Source organism: Capra hircus, chromosome 4, assembly GCF_001704415.2.
Source record: "Capra hircus breed San Clemente chromosome 4, ASM170441v1, whole genome shotgun sequence".
In the NCBI taxonomy this organism is placed as follows: domain Eukaryota; kingdom Metazoa; phylum Chordata; class Mammalia; order Artiodactyla; family Bovidae; genus Capra; species Capra hircus.
Window position 1 is genome coordinate 33,865,497 of NC_030811.1, and position 19,776 is coordinate 33,885,272.

Sequence of the window (19,776 nt, forward strand, 5' to 3'; positions counted from 1 at the left end):
TATTTTCAAATTTTTAGAGACTTTCAGGTATGAAGAACACCGGCTTTTTCTTTTCCAAGAAAAACAGCTTTAAGTCTACAAATCAAAAACTTAGGCTGCTCAAAAGATATTTTAAAGCTTTGGGTCCAAGATAAAAGGCTGACAATACAGCTATTGATAGCAACACGTAACCAGGGACTGTAAAATACAGTGTTTTCTCCATGGCTGAATCAAACAGGATCTCACATATCTCAGATCTTACTCTTGGTTTAAAAAAAAAAAAAAAAAAAAAGGATAAAAAGAACTGAGAGGAATGCTTTTGGTTGGCACTGGCTGGGGTGTTGGAGGGACGAGGAGGTGTTAACAAGAGGGATCCGGTATCTTTTTGTTTCGTGAAAACCCTGGCTTGACAGGAAATACAGGGAAAACTTAGCCACAGAAATGGTGCATCCGCTGTACAGGCCAAAAAGTAGATTCTCCCACCGCTGCTTAGAATAAAGAAACTTACAGTTCTCTTTCTCTCCTGTTTCTGGCCAGTCACCTCTCTTCCCTTCTTCTGCATTCACTATTGCACTTTATCCCAATCACTTAATTTCCCTTCTTAAAAGTCTGAATGCCAAGAGGAAAAGGCCCTTAGGAAGTCGTCCACGATGGTTTGCCAATTCAGTCCAAAATCTATATAGACTCTTGGACCTATTAAAGTGAGAATGTGATTCGATTGACCTATTTTTGGTTTGTTTTTGTTTTTAAATAAGAGGGACTGAGTGAATTTGAGGGTGAACTGAATTCTAATTCCTAATGCTAGGAATGTAATCCCAAGTTTCTTACCCTGCCGAGGAGTGCGCTGAATGAATTGAGGTGGTGGCGATACTTTCATTTGACTAGAGAGATTCGGTTACATTTTCTGTTTTTAGAGTGACTGCTTTGGAAAGAATTTCACTCACTGACTTATGCCACAAGTATTAACTGAGCACCTACTGTATGGGCCAGGGGTCTCTAGAGTCTTGATATAAGGCTCCTTCAAGTGAGAGAGCTTTAAAAACAACTGAAATACAATGGGAGTAATGTGTAGTAGTACTGATTAACCCTGAGCCAAAACGAAGGCTTACAGGTGAGAAAGTTCAGGACAATCTGGACAGGTAGCCTGAGTTCAGGTCTTGAAGCAGCTTGTCTTCCTAAGGACACCATACGACATCAAGAGTTACATGAACCTACCTCATTTCCCCAAAATGAGTAGGAACAATACAAACAACACAAAATCTGTTCTATTATTTTCTCAATGGTTTCCAGGGATGGAAACCCTCATTCCTATATTGTGTTTCATTACTGAGGTTAGATGCAGGAGAATTTCTTCCTGAGAATTACAGAAACACAGTAGTAAGAGGAACTCTTTCTCCTGTGATGCAAGTTTCTAACTTGCAAAAGGCCTTGTTAACACTGGCCTTCGACAAGCAATGATTTATGTCATGTAAGTAATGACTATAGTGTGTTTATTGAACTGTATGCATTTTGGTGAGGATTTACTAAATTAATAAGAGATGTGTTTGTTGCTATTTTCATGGCCCATGTATGTGTGCGTTTATGTGTGTGTAAGCATGCATGCCTGAGAGAGAGAGAGATTTAATATGGTGCAACTTTCCAGATATGTTTTGATCAACCAATATGTGTGTCTGGAATTTATAGGTGGTGCTGCAAGAACATAGGCAATATGCAAAAACTTTTCATTCTTTGTTATTGAGTATGGTATAAGAATCTTAAGAAGTTCAATCAGCGGCAACTTAAACGGCAGACTACAAATCCTAAGTGGGATGATGAGAACATATTTTCTCACTGGCACTGCATAGTCTGGTATACTAGAATGTAGCAGAATGCAATAAACAAGCATAATTACTTTCACACAAAAAGTCTATATCAATCTTTTCTTGATGACCTACTTTCACTGAGTTTTCTCCAGCAATGCAATCACCCAAACAAATCAAATCTCCAGTAGACTGTGTATGACAGTCTCAAAGCCTCATGTTTTAAAAAGTCAGCACTCCCCATGTATTGAAAAGGGAAAACTCACTATGTGGAAGTACACATTCTCTGCCAGTATTCAGAAAAGACCCAACCCCTCTCCCAGTAAAAGGGTTTATATGCCATTATCATTAGTAGTGAGATTATTTGGCTAAACATTTTCTTATCTTCACTGCTTGAAAGCCACTGTGTTGAATATAACTTAATCTCTCATTATGTTTGTAAAAACTAACAGTTGTTTTATTTTTTCAAATAGATGTTGTAAAATTCTAATTTTAAAATGTGGAGGAGAAGGGGGAGGAAAGGGGGAGAAGAGGAGAAAACAGCCACCTTGAAAAGTTCCCGCGAAGTATAGAACCGGAGTACTTTCATACGGATGTTTAGTCGTTTTGGAGGGGGATGGAGGGGGTTGGCGTTAAATTCTGAATAAACTATTGAGGAACAAAGAAGCATCTTGTGTGTTCTTGATCTCTTCCTCCAAGAATACTAAATGACTAAAATGTAATGAAAAGTTAGGAAGAAAATAAGTTGGAATCACAGGCAAGAGAGAAGCATTATGGGATATTCTCTTGCAGGATGGATGATGCCCAGGTTGTACTGTTTCATAAAGGATTTCAGGACAACATGCACTAGCCATACTGGCTAATTAAAAATGACTTCATTCTTTGTGCTTTTTTCCAGAAATTCATTTAGCAGACAGCACTGCTATATCCAAAATTCTTGTCCCATTCTGATAGACTTTTAACTAAGAATCATATGCATATCAATTCATTCTTTGAATTGTAGCACCAAGTGTTTACCTTTGTCACAGAATAGCAGCTGCCACCACCAAAAAGTTAACCTCATATCGGGACAGACTTAACTATGTAAATTATGTGACATTTTCTTAACAGTAAGTAATATTGAAGAGAACATACAAGAGTGTTTTAACCCGCACATTTTGCCTATATATTTTGCTACTTATTTCAAATGTGCTAGGGTAGAATATTGAAGGGGACACAAAAAAAGCTTAAAATTACTGAATGAAACAGTAAATGCTCCATGTTCAAAAAAGAGGAACTGCTGCTTATATGCTCACAGAGACTTTTTTAAAATGAATTCACATCTTTATTTTGTATTTTGAAATGACTTTCACAGACTTAAAATCTGATTCATACAATCTAACATGTATTTCATTATTCTCTATTCTAATATGCTCCCACTAGGTTACGTTTTATATCTGTAATCAGATTAACTCCCCAAAGAGAAAAACTACTAAGTCAAGCATAGCGACAAGCACACAGTGGTTGTTCAGCGAGGTTGGTGAAATGAGTTCCACTGATCAAACCGGACTCAACCCCTTTGGAGAACAGCACTGTATTCAGGCCACAGGAAAAGACAGACCTTCTTCCTCTCCTTTCTTTACACAGGAGGAAGGAAAAGTCAGGCTTAAAATATCCTGGATAATTCCTTTCATTGTACTTAATGATTTTTCCCAAAGATGTTATCTTTGAATGCTTAATAAGTCAGTATCAGTTTTGAGAAGCAAGAAAGCATGCATGTGTGTGTGTGTGTATAGTATATATCCATATTTATTTATCATGTATATATGCATATCTACACAATATATGGCTTCCCAGGTGGTGCAGTGGCAAAGAATCCACCTGCCAATGCCAGAGACACAAGAGACCTGGGTTTGACCCCTGGGTAGGGAAGATCCCCTGGAGTAGGAAGCGGCGACTTACTCCAGCATTCCTGCCCAGCAAACTCCATGGACAGAGGAGCCTGGTGGGCTACAGTCCATGAATCACAAAGAGTCAGGCATGACTGAGCAACCGAGCGTGCACACACACACAATACATAATATATGCATATATACTTACTTATATAAATATATATACTAAATGGCATTTCCCCACTCTGAAAGCCAAGGAAACTTGACCATACCCAAATATTACTCATGAATTCATTTAGCCATACATCTTAAATACAAAAGGCTTGCATTCAACTCATACAACATAATATAGCTGCGTTTTTTCATTACCCAAGGAAAATATGCTTACATTTCTACCCTTGATAGCTGCCATTTTATCCTTTTCTGAAACTTCATGATTCATTAATTTACCACTTCATGCATTCTTAATACATCTTAAGAGATATACAATAGATAAAATCCTATTGCATCTTTCACGATTTGAAAGAAAAAAATTGCTAAAATCAACTTTAAAACAAATTCTAGGAACGCTATTTTCTGGATCATTTTTCCACTGCACTGTTTTTATGTAAAACACAACCTGCCAGCAATATACAAAGGTATTAGCTTATGTGATAGGAATATGATAGCCTTCAAGTAATCTGAAATCATGGATATTAAGAAAGCCTACTTACTGGCAGACAGCTGATTGAAATGTCACAATGTACCTGTACAGCTCATTTTAAAAAGGACAAACACAAGGATTTTAAAGGTGAATGAAGTAGAGAGTTTTGATAAGACACTAAAGTTAACCTGACACTATGAATATACTCAAGTCCCTCCTATCCTTAAAAAAAAAAAAAAGAAGCTTTTTTAAGAGTTGTGACTAAAATCAATAAAAATAGATCATTTTTAGCAGCACTACTTCTTATTATTACTTCTCAAGGCACCGAGTTAATCAGTTCTGAGGAAACATTTACCATCAATTCCTCCGACTTGAGGTAACAAATTTGTTGTTCTACTGGTCAATAAATAAGCAGTCTTCACACTATCTTCCCCTATGTCTCTTTCTTCTAATTATTAAACTCTGTAGAACTGTATGTATTTGCTGCCTCCATTTTTCCTTCCCTGATATTTCTCTGACTTTAAACGGTCCTAGCTACATCTTTACCTTTCCAGGGAGGACATTCCACCGAGGACCACCAAGGATTTGCTCTCCAGAGTAAGTAAGAATGACATCAAGTCCGAGCCATCACACCAATGACACATATCATAGGAGGCAATGTATTTGAAATACTTTTCAACATTTAATTACTATACAAAGAGGAGGGTATTATTCTACCTCTAAATGATCTATCACATTTCCACTATTACGCAGGGTACCAGTCTTTTACCTGAGCTTCCTGATTCCCAGTCTCACTCTGCATCAATCCACCCTACGCCGATATACTGAAGTCATCTTCTTAGAGAAAAGAGATCTGTGCAAGTCATTCCACTGCTCAAAACGCTTCAAGAGCTCCCCTTCATCTACGGGATAAATTCCAAAATCCTACCTACTATTTGAAACTATTCCACTAATACACGCCCGTCCCAATTTGTTCCTCCCTCAAAACACCACATTATCATTTTCATTCCATGCTTCTGTGCATGCCATCTTTTTACCACTAATACCCTCCCAAACAGTGACCCTTGAAGACCTGTCCTTTCACCCTTCAGGATCTCCATCCGACCCCATCTCCTCTTAGAAATGTTCCCAGAGGTGAGTTTAGCCTACACTCCCACACAGCTTACACTTTCATATTCTGCAAACTCTGCCAAGTATGAGAGCTACTTATGTACGGATTTTTCTCTCTTCCAAAGGTTTAACAGACGCTAGAGGAATATTCTCTCTAGGAGAATATTTATCACAAACAGGGTGCTCAATAAAGATTCAATGAATTGATATGTGCTTGTGTTCTCACCATTTAGTCATTTAATGATTAAAAATACTAAAACAGTTATTTGGACCATCTAAAAATGTTCTTTGTAAACTTTTAAATGGGATTATTAATGCTTTTCAAATATGGTAAAAACAAACAGCCCAGACCTGACCAATAATGAAAATGTAATATAAAAAACACACCCATAAAATAAATTGCTGAAACGAAAAGATACAGCTAGACCTTGTATCTACTAGATAAGAGAAAACAATAACTCTAACAAATTATGCATGGAGAAAGAAAATAAACAACTCAATTAAACAGTAAGAATACGTATTACTGACAAAACAAACAATATTATGTGTCCATGTCCTGATACATGCACCCGAGTCGCCCATCTCCGAGTGGTTCAGTAATCCTCCCATCTGCTAACAGACTTGAATCTCTGGACCAACTCCAAGACTGTCTGGCCTCCTGAAGTTCCTCTGGACTTCAAAGACTATGAGGTTAACCACTATAGTCTATACTCCTCCTCCTAGGGTTACTCTGAAACTGAAACTGCCTTAAGAAGAGGGGGTAAGGATGGGAAGGTTTCCAGGGCCTTTGTCCTGTGGCACTAGCTTTGCTCTAGGATGGCATGAAACTTGCCCACATATCTACCTTAAGAAAAATGAACTAAGATTTAGTAGCATCACGAGGTTAACCCAGATCTGGCATTTTAAACACTGGCCGTACTCTGTAATCTACCTTGGGAGTTTTAAGAAAATACTCATGTCTGGGCCCACACTCACATATGTACTTGATCCAGGGTAGGGCCCAGACATCAGTATGTTTTCAAAGTTCCCCTGGTATACAGTCAGTTCAGGCTGCTATAAAAATACCACAGACTGGATGGTTTAAACATTTATTTCTCACAGTTTTGGAGACTGAGCAATCCAAGAGCCAGGGGCTAGAAGATTTGTTTCCTGGAGAAAGTGCTTTTCCTGGCTTACAGACAGCTGCCTTCTCTCCGTGTTCTCCCTAGGTAGAAAGCAAGCATTCTGGCCTCTCTTTTCTCATGAGGGCCTTAATCTCATCAAGGGGATTCCACTTTCATGATGTTATCTAAAACAAATGATCTCTCCAAGGTCCCACCTCCAAATCCCATCATACTGAGGGGTTAGATCTTCAACATAAGAAGAATGTTGGGGGAAAATAAACATTTGACCCGTTAACACCAGAAAATTTCAAAGTGCAGCCATGACTGAGAGCCACTGACCTAGACCACGGGTTATCAACCTTCTATCACACCAAAACAATCAGGATGAGAGATCATGTGTGCAGTACACTCCAATGGGCAGACCAAGATCCTGCACAATTCTGTGTTTCAGGTGAGCTGCCACACTTAGGAATCCTGTTCAAGAAGATGCAGTGTCAGAAAGCAAAGGTAAAAATGTTATTACAGAAAGGATTTTTAATTTGCTGACCAGGTGACTGAAAACCATGAGATAATCCAGAAAGTTCCTTACATCTGGCCAGCATTTTGCTATTCCAAACACATAACTGGGACTCCAGTGGTAACCAGGATCTCTGCAAAAAGAAGGCATTCTAAACAGCAACATTTTCTTTTATTCCTACTCAAGGTACTAAGTTAATCAGCTCAAACAAAAGGTCTAGTATGAAGACCCATCTTTAAATAAATATGTTTAGTGCTCTCAGCATCAAAAACAAGCAGTTTGGTCAGTGACAGTGAAAGAACAGAAAAACTGTGAACTTAAGTGGGGAAGGCAGAGAAAGAGAAGGCTAGAACAATTCTCCAAGAATGGAAAGGTACTAGCGGACACTGTTTATGAATATTTTAACAGAAAATCCTTCTTTCTTGCTAATTAATAAATCATTTTTTTCAAATATGTAAAGACAATATTTCCAAGGAAACTTGTAAAAAATTTACTTTTGTCAATGTGTACATAAATTAATACTTGCTTACTGAATGAAACCAGAAAGTTCACATTAACCAGGACTCTGATTAATCATATTTATTCTAATATCTGTGTGGAAGTATCAGAAACAATAAAAAAGAAAAGACACTCTTCCCATGTTAACCATATTAGAATTTTTTGGCAGAAAGAAATATTAATACATAATTTAAAAATTATGTTAACTACCAAATTCCCCAAATTATATTAACACATCAAAAATATTTTTAAATAAGGATATCAAATAGTATCAATTTCCTTCCTATCAAACTCTTTATCACAGTGCTGAACCATGTTGAATTTCTTTTCACCTTAAATTCTTGCTATAAGGAAGTAGGGTATAAAGGAAATAGAAGCCAATAAAAAAAAAAAAAGGTGAGTGAGAAGAAAATACAGCAAAGATCCTAATCAAAGAGCAAATCTCTTTTTCTGTGTTTGACTCTTGTGAAAATTTAAATTCAAATATTCGTGGAATATCGGCTCTGTGCAGGGCTGAACTATGTGCAATACATCACCTCTGGGATTAACGACAAAACAGATTGTTAAAGCACGAATAGCAACACAAGGTAACTGCACTTCCTGTCACTGATCTGCATTCCAGAACTGACTTGGGCCACTACCTAGGCCACTGACTGGGGCCAGCTTGACCAGAGGACTTCATCCAACATGATGGTTTCTGATTAACTAAGAATACTGCCTTCACGGGATCAAGATACTGCATTTTCCATTGCTGACTACTGACCATCCCTCACCCCCACTGCCCCGTCTCCCTAACAGGTAAGCATGTGTGCGCATGCACACACGCACACACACACACACACACACACACACACACACACACACTGGCTTGATGCCCTGCTCCCAGGACATATCCAAGCGTCATTGCTGCCAACTCACCTAGAATTAAATGCTCACTCAAAATTGCTTCTGCCACTACACCTGAAGCATCTATCATGGGGGCTCTATTTCTCATTCACAGATAGTGTCAGGATCTAGGTGATGCTTAGGTGCATTTCTGGGCGAATCAAAGAAAGGGAAGGTCTGGTGCTAGGAGTGGCGTTAAAGATGGATGGCTAAAGATCAAAGCTGACCTCACTTCAAATTGAAATCAGAATCAAAAAGAAGGAAATGCCAGAGGAAACTGGCTGATCTCAACAGCAAAAAGCTACTACTAAGAAGCCTCACAGTACTGTCTCTCTATGACCTTATGCATTAAAGATTTATTAAGCACCTATTACAGGTGCTAAGTCCAAGAAAGCTAAGTCAAAGGGCAAATGAAATACAGTCTTTACTCTCAAGAAGCTTGTCTAGCTTGTCTAGGGGAGACAGGCAGAGGCATGCAAAGCAACACAGTGAATGTTAGAACAAATTTTAGAAAAGGAGTTGTGGGAGCTCTCATTCCTGGGCCATCAGCTCATCTCTTTCTCTCCCAGTAACCCCAGTCCATAAAAGCCACATAGTGGCCCTTTAACTTTCTTCATCTTTGGCTGCTCTATTTCCAGCCACCAGAATGTCTCTGTGATTTCTGCATGGCTGACACAGCACAGGACAAAAATAACCAACATGTCTACATTTCAAATAATTTTAATGACTCTAGGAGTCCTTTTAGCTGAGTTGACTTTTCATCAGTACTATCAATCAATATTTTATCAACTTTTGATTCTAAAGCAGCAAATACTTTATCAACTTTTGATTCTAAAGCAGCACTGTTTAATAGACTTTCTGCAGAGATAGAAATACCGTCTGTGTGCACTGCCCCATGCAGCAGTCGCTAGTTACATATGCCGACTAAGCACTTGAAATGGGGCTGGCGTGAATGAAGGACTGAATCAATGCATTTCAATAAATTTCTAATTAAATAGCCACATATGCCTAGTGGCCACAGCACTGCACAGCACAGTTCTAAAACAGAAGTGTTTTAGGATTGTGCCATACGATCAAATAATTTTTCCCTTAATGCCTGTATGGATGTTATACACGCCTTCAAAGAATTACAAACTCAGATAAAAACTGATTTCCTTTTGTAACTTGTGGCTGCTGCCAGGAATTACTCCCAACAAGACATTAAAAGTTAAAGCACAATTGGAAGTACCTATGTCTCGTTAAAACTGGTTCTGACTTTTATCATTCTCACGTCGTGAAGTGGACAACTTTTAAAAACATTTTAAAGTTAAGATATTTAACACATTAAGAGAGATTTTTGGAAGACTTATTCTCAACTAGTTCTATAAGAAGAAAATATCTTCAAAGTGAGACTTAAAGGAGGTGTTCAATGTGAGGACTGATTCAGATTAGCTGGACTGAAGGTAATGAGTATTAGGACTCTGGACGCTGATGTACTGCTTAATTATCAGTGCCTATCAGATGCCGGTGGCAACCCACTCCAGTGTTCTTGCCTGGAGAATCCCAGGACGGCGGAGCCTGGTGGGCTGCCGTCTATGGGGTCGCACAGAGTCGGACACGGCTGAAGTGACTTAGCAGCAGCAGCAGCATCAGATGCCAGGCACTTAGGAAACTTGCAATGGAGGAGTAGTTAAAATAGTATGGGGAGTTCCCTGGTGGTCCAGTGATTAAGAATCCACTGTCCAATGCAAGGGACGCAGGTTCAGCCCCTGGTTAGGGAACTAAGATACCACATGCTGCAGGGCAACTAAGTGACTGCAGCTAGGGAGAAGCCACTTGCTGTAACTAAGACCCGAAGCAAGCAAAAATAAATAAATATTAAAATAATAAAACAGTATGGATGGGAATTTCCATATTTGGATCATGGTGGTTGTTATCTGACTACATACATTTGTCAAAACTTTCCAATGGTACATTAGAAATGATAAATTATGCCTTCTTTAAAAAAAAAAAAGAGAGAGAGAAAGTAATATGGGAGCACATGGAAAAAGTCATGAATGGAGATCTGAAAGAAAGCAAACGGGAACGTGAAATGTAGCATCACCTCTTATATGGAATGAATTAGTAAATTCCAAACAGCAAACTGATCTCCCAGGAATGAAAGGGGTCTCACATTTGAGAGTCAGAACACACAGACTGAGACAGGCTATGTGACATTTGGTAAGTCATCTGACTTCTCTGTGCTTCAGTTCCCTCAGTTGAAAGATATGTAGAATGAAAAACCTATCTGAAAAAGTTTGGGGAAGAATGAAATGAGCAAATATATGTAACTTGTTCAGCACTGGGTTTGCACCTGGCAAGCTCTGACTACATGGTAAACAGAACTAAAACACAAGCTCATCTTCTCAATCAAACTCTTCCTCTAAGGTCCTCTGGTCCTGAAGGAGGGAGGTTCATTTCCATACAACAGTCTAAACAGTTGGCAAGTCAGTGGTCAAGCAATGCTACCAGGTAAGACAAAACTCAAATCTCCTCAGTCAGCAGAATGAAGAAATGCAGTTCATGCTTCCCGAAAAATCTGAATTTTTGCCAGAAGCAAAATTCCCACAACATAAAATTATCAGCAAGTTCCCAAATGTCTAGTGCAGACATGTGAACATAAGTGAATTCATCAATGAAATGATTTATTCTGGCAAACTTTCGAGTGGAAGCAGCTATCGTCTACATAAAAAGGAGAGAGAAATGACATGAAGAAAATTGCTACTCTGCAAATCAAAAGTAATTAATTTTTTGAATGGAGACTAGTTATTATTGGGAGAGAAAAGGCATGAATATTTTCTGTCCCTGGTTACAATTTGTCTTCCAAAGATAAATAGACCAAGCTGAGAGCCACAACATACTGGACTGTACTGATTCCACACTCAAGATAAATTAAGCAATTAATTCTTGCAGAGGAACTGGGTATAATTTGTAGTTAATGTGGCCCTTAAAGCAGTAATACATGACGTAAAAGTTCAGAATTTGATTCAAATTTAACAGTACTATTTAAACATTTTAGTTCAGTGTACCTTGCATGACTATAACTCATTTAATTCAAAGATCCTGAATTCTCATTAGTTGAAAGAAACTATTCCTCCTTAAAACGCTTCTTACATACCTACTTCTCCTCCATGACTCACAGTTAAGCCTCCTTACAGGAAGCCACTGTAGATTTTCCCACTACCTGTTTGTTGGGTCACAATTAAATAATAGAGTTATACAATCACTATATTAGTTCTCCACCTCATAGAAAACCTCTCAGTTATTTTAGAGAAGGTCCAAATTCACTTAGGGAATTAACTTGGAGTCATCTTTATTTTCTGCCTCTTGGATAAAGAATCATCTTCAGTTGAATAACACTACATATTGTGTTCCTCATGTGATTTTTAAAAAAATAATATTGTCAGGTATCAGAAATCAAGTCCACAGTGAAAAACTATTAATAGTCCAGAAACTTTATGGACATTTAAATGTCAAACTAGCTCTGCAGTTGTCAAAGTGTGGACCTGGACCAGTAGTATCTGTATATCATGGGGATTTGTTAGACATTGCGATACTCGGCCCCACTCCAGACCTACTGAATCAGAAACTCTTCGGGGCGGGCCCCCACAATGTGTGATCTAACAAGCTCTCCTGGTGACTCTGATGTACCCTAAAGTTTAAGAACTGTGATCTAACTAGTTTTGGCAAAAACATTTGAGGCCTCAGGCCAATCTTGATATGATTATACAAATAGATGAACTCACAGATAGTTTAAACCCCTCACTTACTCCCCCTCCCCAGAAACCTATGAAAAGTGAAAGTGTTGCTCCGTCGTGTCCAACTCTGCAATCCCATGGACTGACTGTAGCCCGCCAGGTTCCTCTGTCCGTAGGATTCTCCAGGCAAGAATAGTGGAGATGGTAGCCATTCCCTTCTCCAGCGGATCTTCTCGACCCAGGGATTGAACCTGGGTCTCCTACATTGCAGGCAGATTCTTTACCATCTGAACTTAAAATGATCTCTAGTAGTAATTTCGAAAGAAAGAATTCGTTTTATTCCAAATAATCTGATGAAGATTTTTCTGTTTGGAGAGTTATTTAAAATAAGCAATTGGTCCATATGTCCAATTCAAAATATCAGGACATTTTGGAGACAAAAAGTGATAAGGTCATTATGACATTCTAAATTGCTAACAATGAACGCCTTATGAATTCTACATCTTGTTCTGGATAATGGTAAGGATTGGAGCCGTCAACCTGCACAGCAAGTCTCAGTGGGTGGACCTTTCCTGAGCATATATTACACATGCCAGTCCTCTCATTGGTTCCAAAGCCCCTGAAGATGAGTAGTAAACACATCCACAAATTCGCCAGTGGATGCTGAGAGGAAAATAATTGAAGTGGAGACCAAACTTATTTGTAGATAATGTGCTCTCATTTTTCAAAATGTGCTATCCTGAGATCAAATATTCATTCCACCTGAGGTAGCCATGGCCCCAAGGCCATGTAAGCAACAATGTAAAAGGCCAACTTTGTTAAAGTGGGAAGGGATATGAAAGTATTTATCTGCCACTCTCAAAAAACTCATTCTGAGTTCTAATGCAAGCTCACATTCAATGCCATCACATAAATTTGTGATATTCTTAAATAATTCATTTAATTCTTTCCAGTTAAATTTTATATCATCAAAGCATTAAAGAAAATGTACAATAAGCTGAAATCTGTAAACACCAATCAGCAGGCTACTAACAATGCTTTACTGAGAAAAGCCTTTGCAAAACATGGTGTATTGAAATGGAATAGGATTCAGCCACAAAAGGGAATGAAGTACTGATACATGCTACAACATGAATGAATCTTGAAAACACTATGCTATGTGAATGAAGCCAGGCACCAGAGGCCACATATCATATGGTCCTATTTATATAAATGCTCAGAATAAAAACATCCATAGAAAAAGAAAGTAGATTAGTGATTGGCAGGGCTAGGGTCAGAGAGAATGAGGAATGACTGTTCATGGAAGTTTCTTTGGGGGCTGATTACAATGTTCTATAAGTAAATGAGGAAGGCTGCACAACTTTGTGAATATGCTAATACCCATTGAACTCAACAATTTAAAAAGATGAATTATGCCATGCAAATTATATCTCAATTTTAAAACTTCACAATATACTCAGGTCATGTGGTTTAGGTGGCATACAAATAAATATTCTCTGGTTTATTTTTATATTACACTGAGATTTTAAGTACCAAGAGAATCTGGCTTTATTGTTAACACAGATCTATAACAGAAACGTAAATTCAACAGGTGTGTATTCGATGACCGCAGCGCTTTCAAAAAATGTCTTCCTCTCACCAGAATCAATTGTATGGTTTTAGAGAAAACCAGGACCAGATTCCCTGCAGGTCTTGAAATGTCAACCATGTGCATCACATCATCCCTGAGTACTTTCCTAAATCTTTTAGAATTTAAATCATGTCCATGTATCTGGCATGCTATTGGCAACTCTCACCATATTTACAATGCAATTCCCATTAGTTAGAACATGGAAATTATTTCTTTTTGTAAAGATTACCATGCCAAGAGCAGCACCATCTCTTGGATGAAAAATATAGGTTAATATCTATTTTATTGTGAACAATCTAGAAAACAAATTAGGATTCTCTAACTGAAAAAAAAGTCAAGTATGAGTACTCACAGAGGTACATCTTCTACCTTTCAGATTAATGCCTCCAAACCTATTACCTTCCATCATAATAGACCATCTTCACGAAGGAAAAAAGACATTTCATTAACAGAATACAAAAATCTAGTTTTATAATTCTTCCAGAAAATGCTAGGAACACTTGGATCTGCATCCCAGGTAAATATTCTACCTGGCTTTTTCAGAAGGCAGTTTCAATATTAAAAGTGTAACCTGGAAAGTGGTGGGTGTACGTTGAATCCCAATAACTATCAACCTGCACCTTTCCTCTGACGCTGGCAGCAGTGGCAGAACGTTGATGGAAATTTTGATTAAAACTTTTTTTTTTTAAGTAATGCCCAGACTTGAATGTGACTAAATTAAAAGTACAGAAAACCACGGAAAAGTCAGGTTGGTGCCTGCTCCTATTACTACCTTTCGGGTGTGTGTGCGTGCGTGCGTGTGTTTAATTCGCAACAGACACGTGTGTTTCTCATTCAAGCCCCAAATATCCATAGCGTGAACTTAGCAAGAATGCCATACAGTACGTAGCCCCGCCGCACGACTGTATTTATCTTTTTTTTTAAAATGTGTATCGAAGAGACTCTTTTCATACTTTGCAAAGAGGAGAGAAACGAGCTGCGAGGACAGGGGGCGCGATGGGCAAGCCCCCTCTCTCGGCGACAGGAACATCATTCCTGCCCGCAGGTGGACCGCGGCGGAGGTGCGAGGTGGAGAGCGGGCGCATCCTCCCGCGCCACTGACACCCGCCGTGCCTCCGCGACCACCGCGGCGGGCGCCCCAGTCCGCCGTCCCTCTGTCCTCCCTGCTAGATGGCGGCGCGGCAGCAAGTAACGAAGGCTCTGAAAACCCCCGACCCGTGTCCCCGGAGGGGAAATGTAAATGTTATCACTCACCCAGGCGGCAAACACAGAGGAGCTGAATGCAGGCGAGGAAGCGCTTTAGGATTAGCATTTCCAGACGATCTGGGGGTTCCCACCGCGCGGCTCCTCTGCGGGTCTGAATGGAGAGGGAGGGGGCGCCAAGGAAATGTTTTCTCCTCCGGGGGATGGACTGGTGCGAGGTTGTGCGTGTGAGCGCGCGCGCGTGTGTAAGAGAGAGAGAAGGAGAGAAATAACCGAGGGGAGGACGCACGGTGCTCGCGGGCGGGGGAGTCGCTAGCCGAGGCGCTTGTCGGGCTTGCAAGACTCGGTCTCGCTGGCCGGCGGCGGCCGCGGTCTGAGCGCTCGGAGCGCGGCGGCGCCTGTGTGCCGGGTGCGCGCTCCGGCCGGGCTGTGCGCGCGGCGGGGGCGGGGGCGCGGGCACGGGCGGGGGCGCCGCGCCGCTGGGAGCGTGCGGTCGAGCGGGGTCGCGCGCAGGGGGCGGAGGGGCGTGGCTGCGGCTCTGGGGCCCGGTCCCAGAGTGGCGATTCGCAGAGCGACCCCCCTCCCTCCGCCCCGCGCCAGAAGCTTCGCTGCCCCGGAGTTTGTGGAACCCGCTGGGGTTTAGAATCTTCGCCGGAGAAAACGCCTCTTCATTAAGACTCCTTCATCCGTTTGGAGGAGAAGAGGAAGCCCAACCCCCATTGTCCGGCGCAGCCAGAGACTGACCTTTGGGGTTCACCCCTGCAAATGTTTTTCATTTGATTGTTGTCCTCTCAGCGTATGCTAAGTTGGTACACTCAGAAAGAGGTGGGGGAGGCGGGCTGGGTTACTTGGGTTCCCATTTCTTTTCATTTTTCAAATCTCCAAAGTAGTTCCAGACCACATTTCCTCCGGGGCGGTTGGCTGCAAATAATCTCCGGCCGTGACTGTAAACTGTTAGACCCTGCCGCTGCCCCTGCCCCTGCCCCTGCCCCTGCCTCTGCCCCGGACTCCAGTCGAACTCTCCTGCTGTGCACAGCTGCCTGGAGTAACTTTAAGCTCAGCCATGGTCCTCCCGGGCGCACGGAACTCCCCAAGTGTCTCCTTGCAGAGTCGAAAGGGAGGATTTTTTACTTTTTTAATTGCTCTATTGCAGGATATACCAAAAAAAAAAAAAAAAGTAACACATGCCTTGAACTGGAATGTCACATTGTATGTACCTTCTATGTTTCTGCTTATATAAGACTCCATTTGTAGCCTTTCAGGAGTCCGGTCTAAGGCACAGAAAGTCAAGTTCTGGAATTATACTTGTATTCTTAGTAATCATTTGATGTAGGTTATCTGTGCAGTGTGTACTCCCGTGTCTTGTTCTTGTCTCAAAAATAGCATTTCACCTTTAAATTTTTCAAGAAAGCTTGCCACACACAAAATTGGGTTCTGAATGTATTTTGGCTGTCACTGCTGCTTCTTACTAATATCCACAGTCTTTAAACAGTAAGTTAAATACACAGAGTTAATATAATGAAATTTACTGTTGCTTCTGAGATTGATTACAGTCATGTAGTACATTTCAGATCTCTGTGTTTATTATATGTGTTTATTCAGGAACACATATAAATGGTAAGAAAGAGACCCTTGATCTTGTTTTTTGCCTGAATAAAAATAGCAATGCTGCAATTTTTGTAAGAATTGTGATGGAGATGGATGATTGCTCAGGTGAGTTTGCACTTAAGAAGAAAACTTTGGCTTGAGTAGCAAGAAGTGTGTATATAAACTAGAAATACAAGGAAAGTTCAGAGAAAGTGTTTCGACATGGACTAGAGTAAGTAGAGAAGGTTTCCTAGAGATGTGTAGTTAATCCAGAATGACTGGCTGGAAAAAAACTGATGTCAAAGAGGGTGGAGACAAGAATGAAAGAAGCAGATGTTATGTGCTATAAAAACAACATGAATAAAATTTGAGCAGATTGAGTGGGGTGTGATCACAGGGAATGTTGATTGCCTAGTGGAGGAGCTTATACCTGAAATACTAAACAAGAGTTAACTACAGAAGAAAGTTCTGAGAACATCTGTTTTGAAACAAGGCTTGCTCAGGGGCCTGTATGGTGTTCTATGTGATCTCAATTATCAAATCTAGACTAGACTGCCAGAATAACCCAAGAGTAGCAAAATTTACTCTTAACTCTCCTCTTATGTGGCCACAAAGTCGCATCACTAGTCACTTTTTTGAGTTAGATCACTAAGCACTGTTGAAATCAAAATTATCCTGTAAAAAAGGATAGGTGAATCTTGTGGTCTCTGCTAGTTTTATTCTCACAGTTAAAAGAATTGTCATTTACCCAAGAAGTACAAAAACCACTTTGAGAGTAGTCAAGTTGCTGTTGCGGTTTGTATGGGTAACAGGATGGAAACCAATTTTATGTTACTGATTTACAGGACCAGCCACCACGGATCTGATCATCCCAGGGAGGGCAATGGAATGACAGGCTTCAGAGGTTCCAGTCCCTGGAAAATAGGTCTTTGCAGTCATTTCAACAGCTCAGGTGTGGAAGAGAAGCCATCAGAAGGGCGGGAACATCAAACACAGTGTAACTCACATTTCACAATTTTATAGCAGTCACAGCCATTTCTGAGATGTGTTACCTGAACAGTGTGCATTAGCCATTGTGGGTTAAAGTTAGAAAGCCTTAAAATCAGGAGCCTCTGTTCACAGGCTCAATCTATCATCCGTTTATCTATCTACCAATCTACTTACTTATTCACATATAAATATATATTCTCTTTCTATATAAATATACTTACATATTTTATATTTATTTTCTTTAATATATAATCAAGGTATAGTTTGTGTATGTACATGTTCTGGTAAAGTTTAGTTGCAGTATGCTGTTTCATGTCAATCACATTTAGGTCCTGGAAGTTTGTATTTATTTACATACAGAGTTCAGTACATTCCTGGAAGAATACTTTTTCTCAAAAAAAAAAAAAAAAAAACAGGATACAATTCATATGATAGTTGGGTAACTTAATGAACCTCTTGCTTCTTGGAGGATCTTACCTGGGATTTTATGGTGAACTCTAGCCAGAGGCTGCCAGTAGCCACTCATGAGAGTCATAGATTTCTTCACTTTTCACCATAAACTCTTTGTTTAATTTCTCAGCGTTCAGATGAAGATTTGGATCTTCTAGTGGGTCTTCATTTTAGTTCTCGGCCGGAGCTGTGGTGTGTGCTTAGTCTCAGTCATGTCCAACTATTTACCACCCCATGAACTGTAGCCCGCCAGGCTCCTTTGTCCATAGGAGTTTTCCAGGCAAGAATACTGGAGTGGGTTGCCATGCCCTCCTCCACAGGATCTTCCCAACCCAGAGATCAAACTCAGGACTCCTACATTGCAGGCAGATTCTTTACCATCTTGGTCACCAGGGAAGCCCCAGAGCTGTGGTTTCCTCAAATATAACCAAAATTTCAGGCAGGCATCCAGAGTTTTCTTGGGCAGAAGAATGCTGTGTTCATTTCCATCCATTGCATAGCCACAGCTATACCCAGAAAGAGAGTAACAGCTGGGTTGTTGCGCGTATGAATTGCCAAAGGGTGACTCTGGTGGGACTGGAACTCTGGCTTCTTTCTTTTTAAGGTCAGTGCAATCAATTAACAACTTATATCAAGAAATAGAAGAGAGTTTTATTTGAGCTACAATGAGGACTAGAGCCCGGAAGACACAAGTTCAAGAAGCACTTGAATTGTGTTCCACTGGATTACAAAATGGGGGAAGCATTTATTGCTAAGACCTGCAATAGTATAAAAGTTATTGGTCCAGAATTGGGATTGAGGCTGGCAAGAAGTCAAGGTGCTTGTTAAGCAAGGATTGATTGGGGACTGAGATGATTGCATAGTTACAGGGGAGACCTGAAACCACAGGCTTACATCTGGCAACTGCTAGCTGCTAGCAGATATTGTTTTGAATATGGTTGGTGGTGTCCTGAGTTTGACAGAGTCCAGAATATTCAAGTTCTCAGTGATGCAGGAACCTGTCTGAAACCATATCCACGATAGCCACATGGCTCTGTTTTGAATACCTGAACCACAATTACTTCATTTTGATTTTTAAATGCATTCTTTAATGCAATTAAAAAAATTTTTTTTAATCTTTAAAAAAATTTTTTTTTTAAATTTTACAATACTGTATTGGTTTTGCAATACATTGACATGAATCCGCCATGGGTGTACATGAGTTCCCAATCCTGAACCCCCTCCCACCACCCTTCCCATATCATCTCTCTGGGTCATCCCCGTGCACCAGCCCCAAGCATCCTGTATCCTGTATCGAACCTAGACTAGCGATTCGTTTCTTACATGACAGTATACATGTTTCAATGCCATTCTCCTAAATCATCCCACCCTCTCCCTCTCCCACAGAGTCCAAAAGTCTGTTCTATACATCTGCGTCTCTAAAACAGATGTACAATCCATAAGAGACTTTTCTACATAGCATAAAGTTCAAGCCAAATCATATGTGAGCCAGAATGACTTCCCCATACTTGAATATGTGAAAATTTCTCTCATTAGCTGGTACCAATAATAATTACTTTGTTGAGCTATGCCAACAAAATAAGATAGAGAATAAATATCTACATCTATATATATACCACCATCTCTCTGTCTCTATTTCTATTGGTTTAAAATCCATCCTTTACAGTCACTCATTCATTCAACACATTTCTATTGTGCATCCACTATGTATCATGCATTGCTTTAGGTGCTAACCATTCAAGTGTGGATTACTCCAGCTCTACCATAAAGGAACTCAGACAGAAGAGGAAGACAT

The 19,776-nt window shown here is 40.1% G+C and overlaps 1 protein-coding gene across 4 annotated transcripts in view; it reads right to left on the reverse strand.

Annotated features, from left to right (window-relative positions):
- PTPRZ1 (protein tyrosine phosphatase, receptor type Z1) overlaps positions 1-15,364 on the reverse strand; it is a 201,209-nt gene extending 185,845 nt beyond the window's left edge. For 3 of the 4 annotated variants that reach the window (XM_005679397.3, XM_005679396.3, XM_013963415.2), the window contains exon 1: positions 15,006-15,364. In XM_005679397.3, coding sequence (XP_005679454.2) covers positions 15,006-15,063 — 58 coding nt within the window. In that variant the 5' untranslated portion in view covers positions 15,064-15,364. The remainder of the gene's footprint in view (positions 1-15,005) is intronic. The other variant, XM_005679395.3, reaches the window with a different exon arrangement.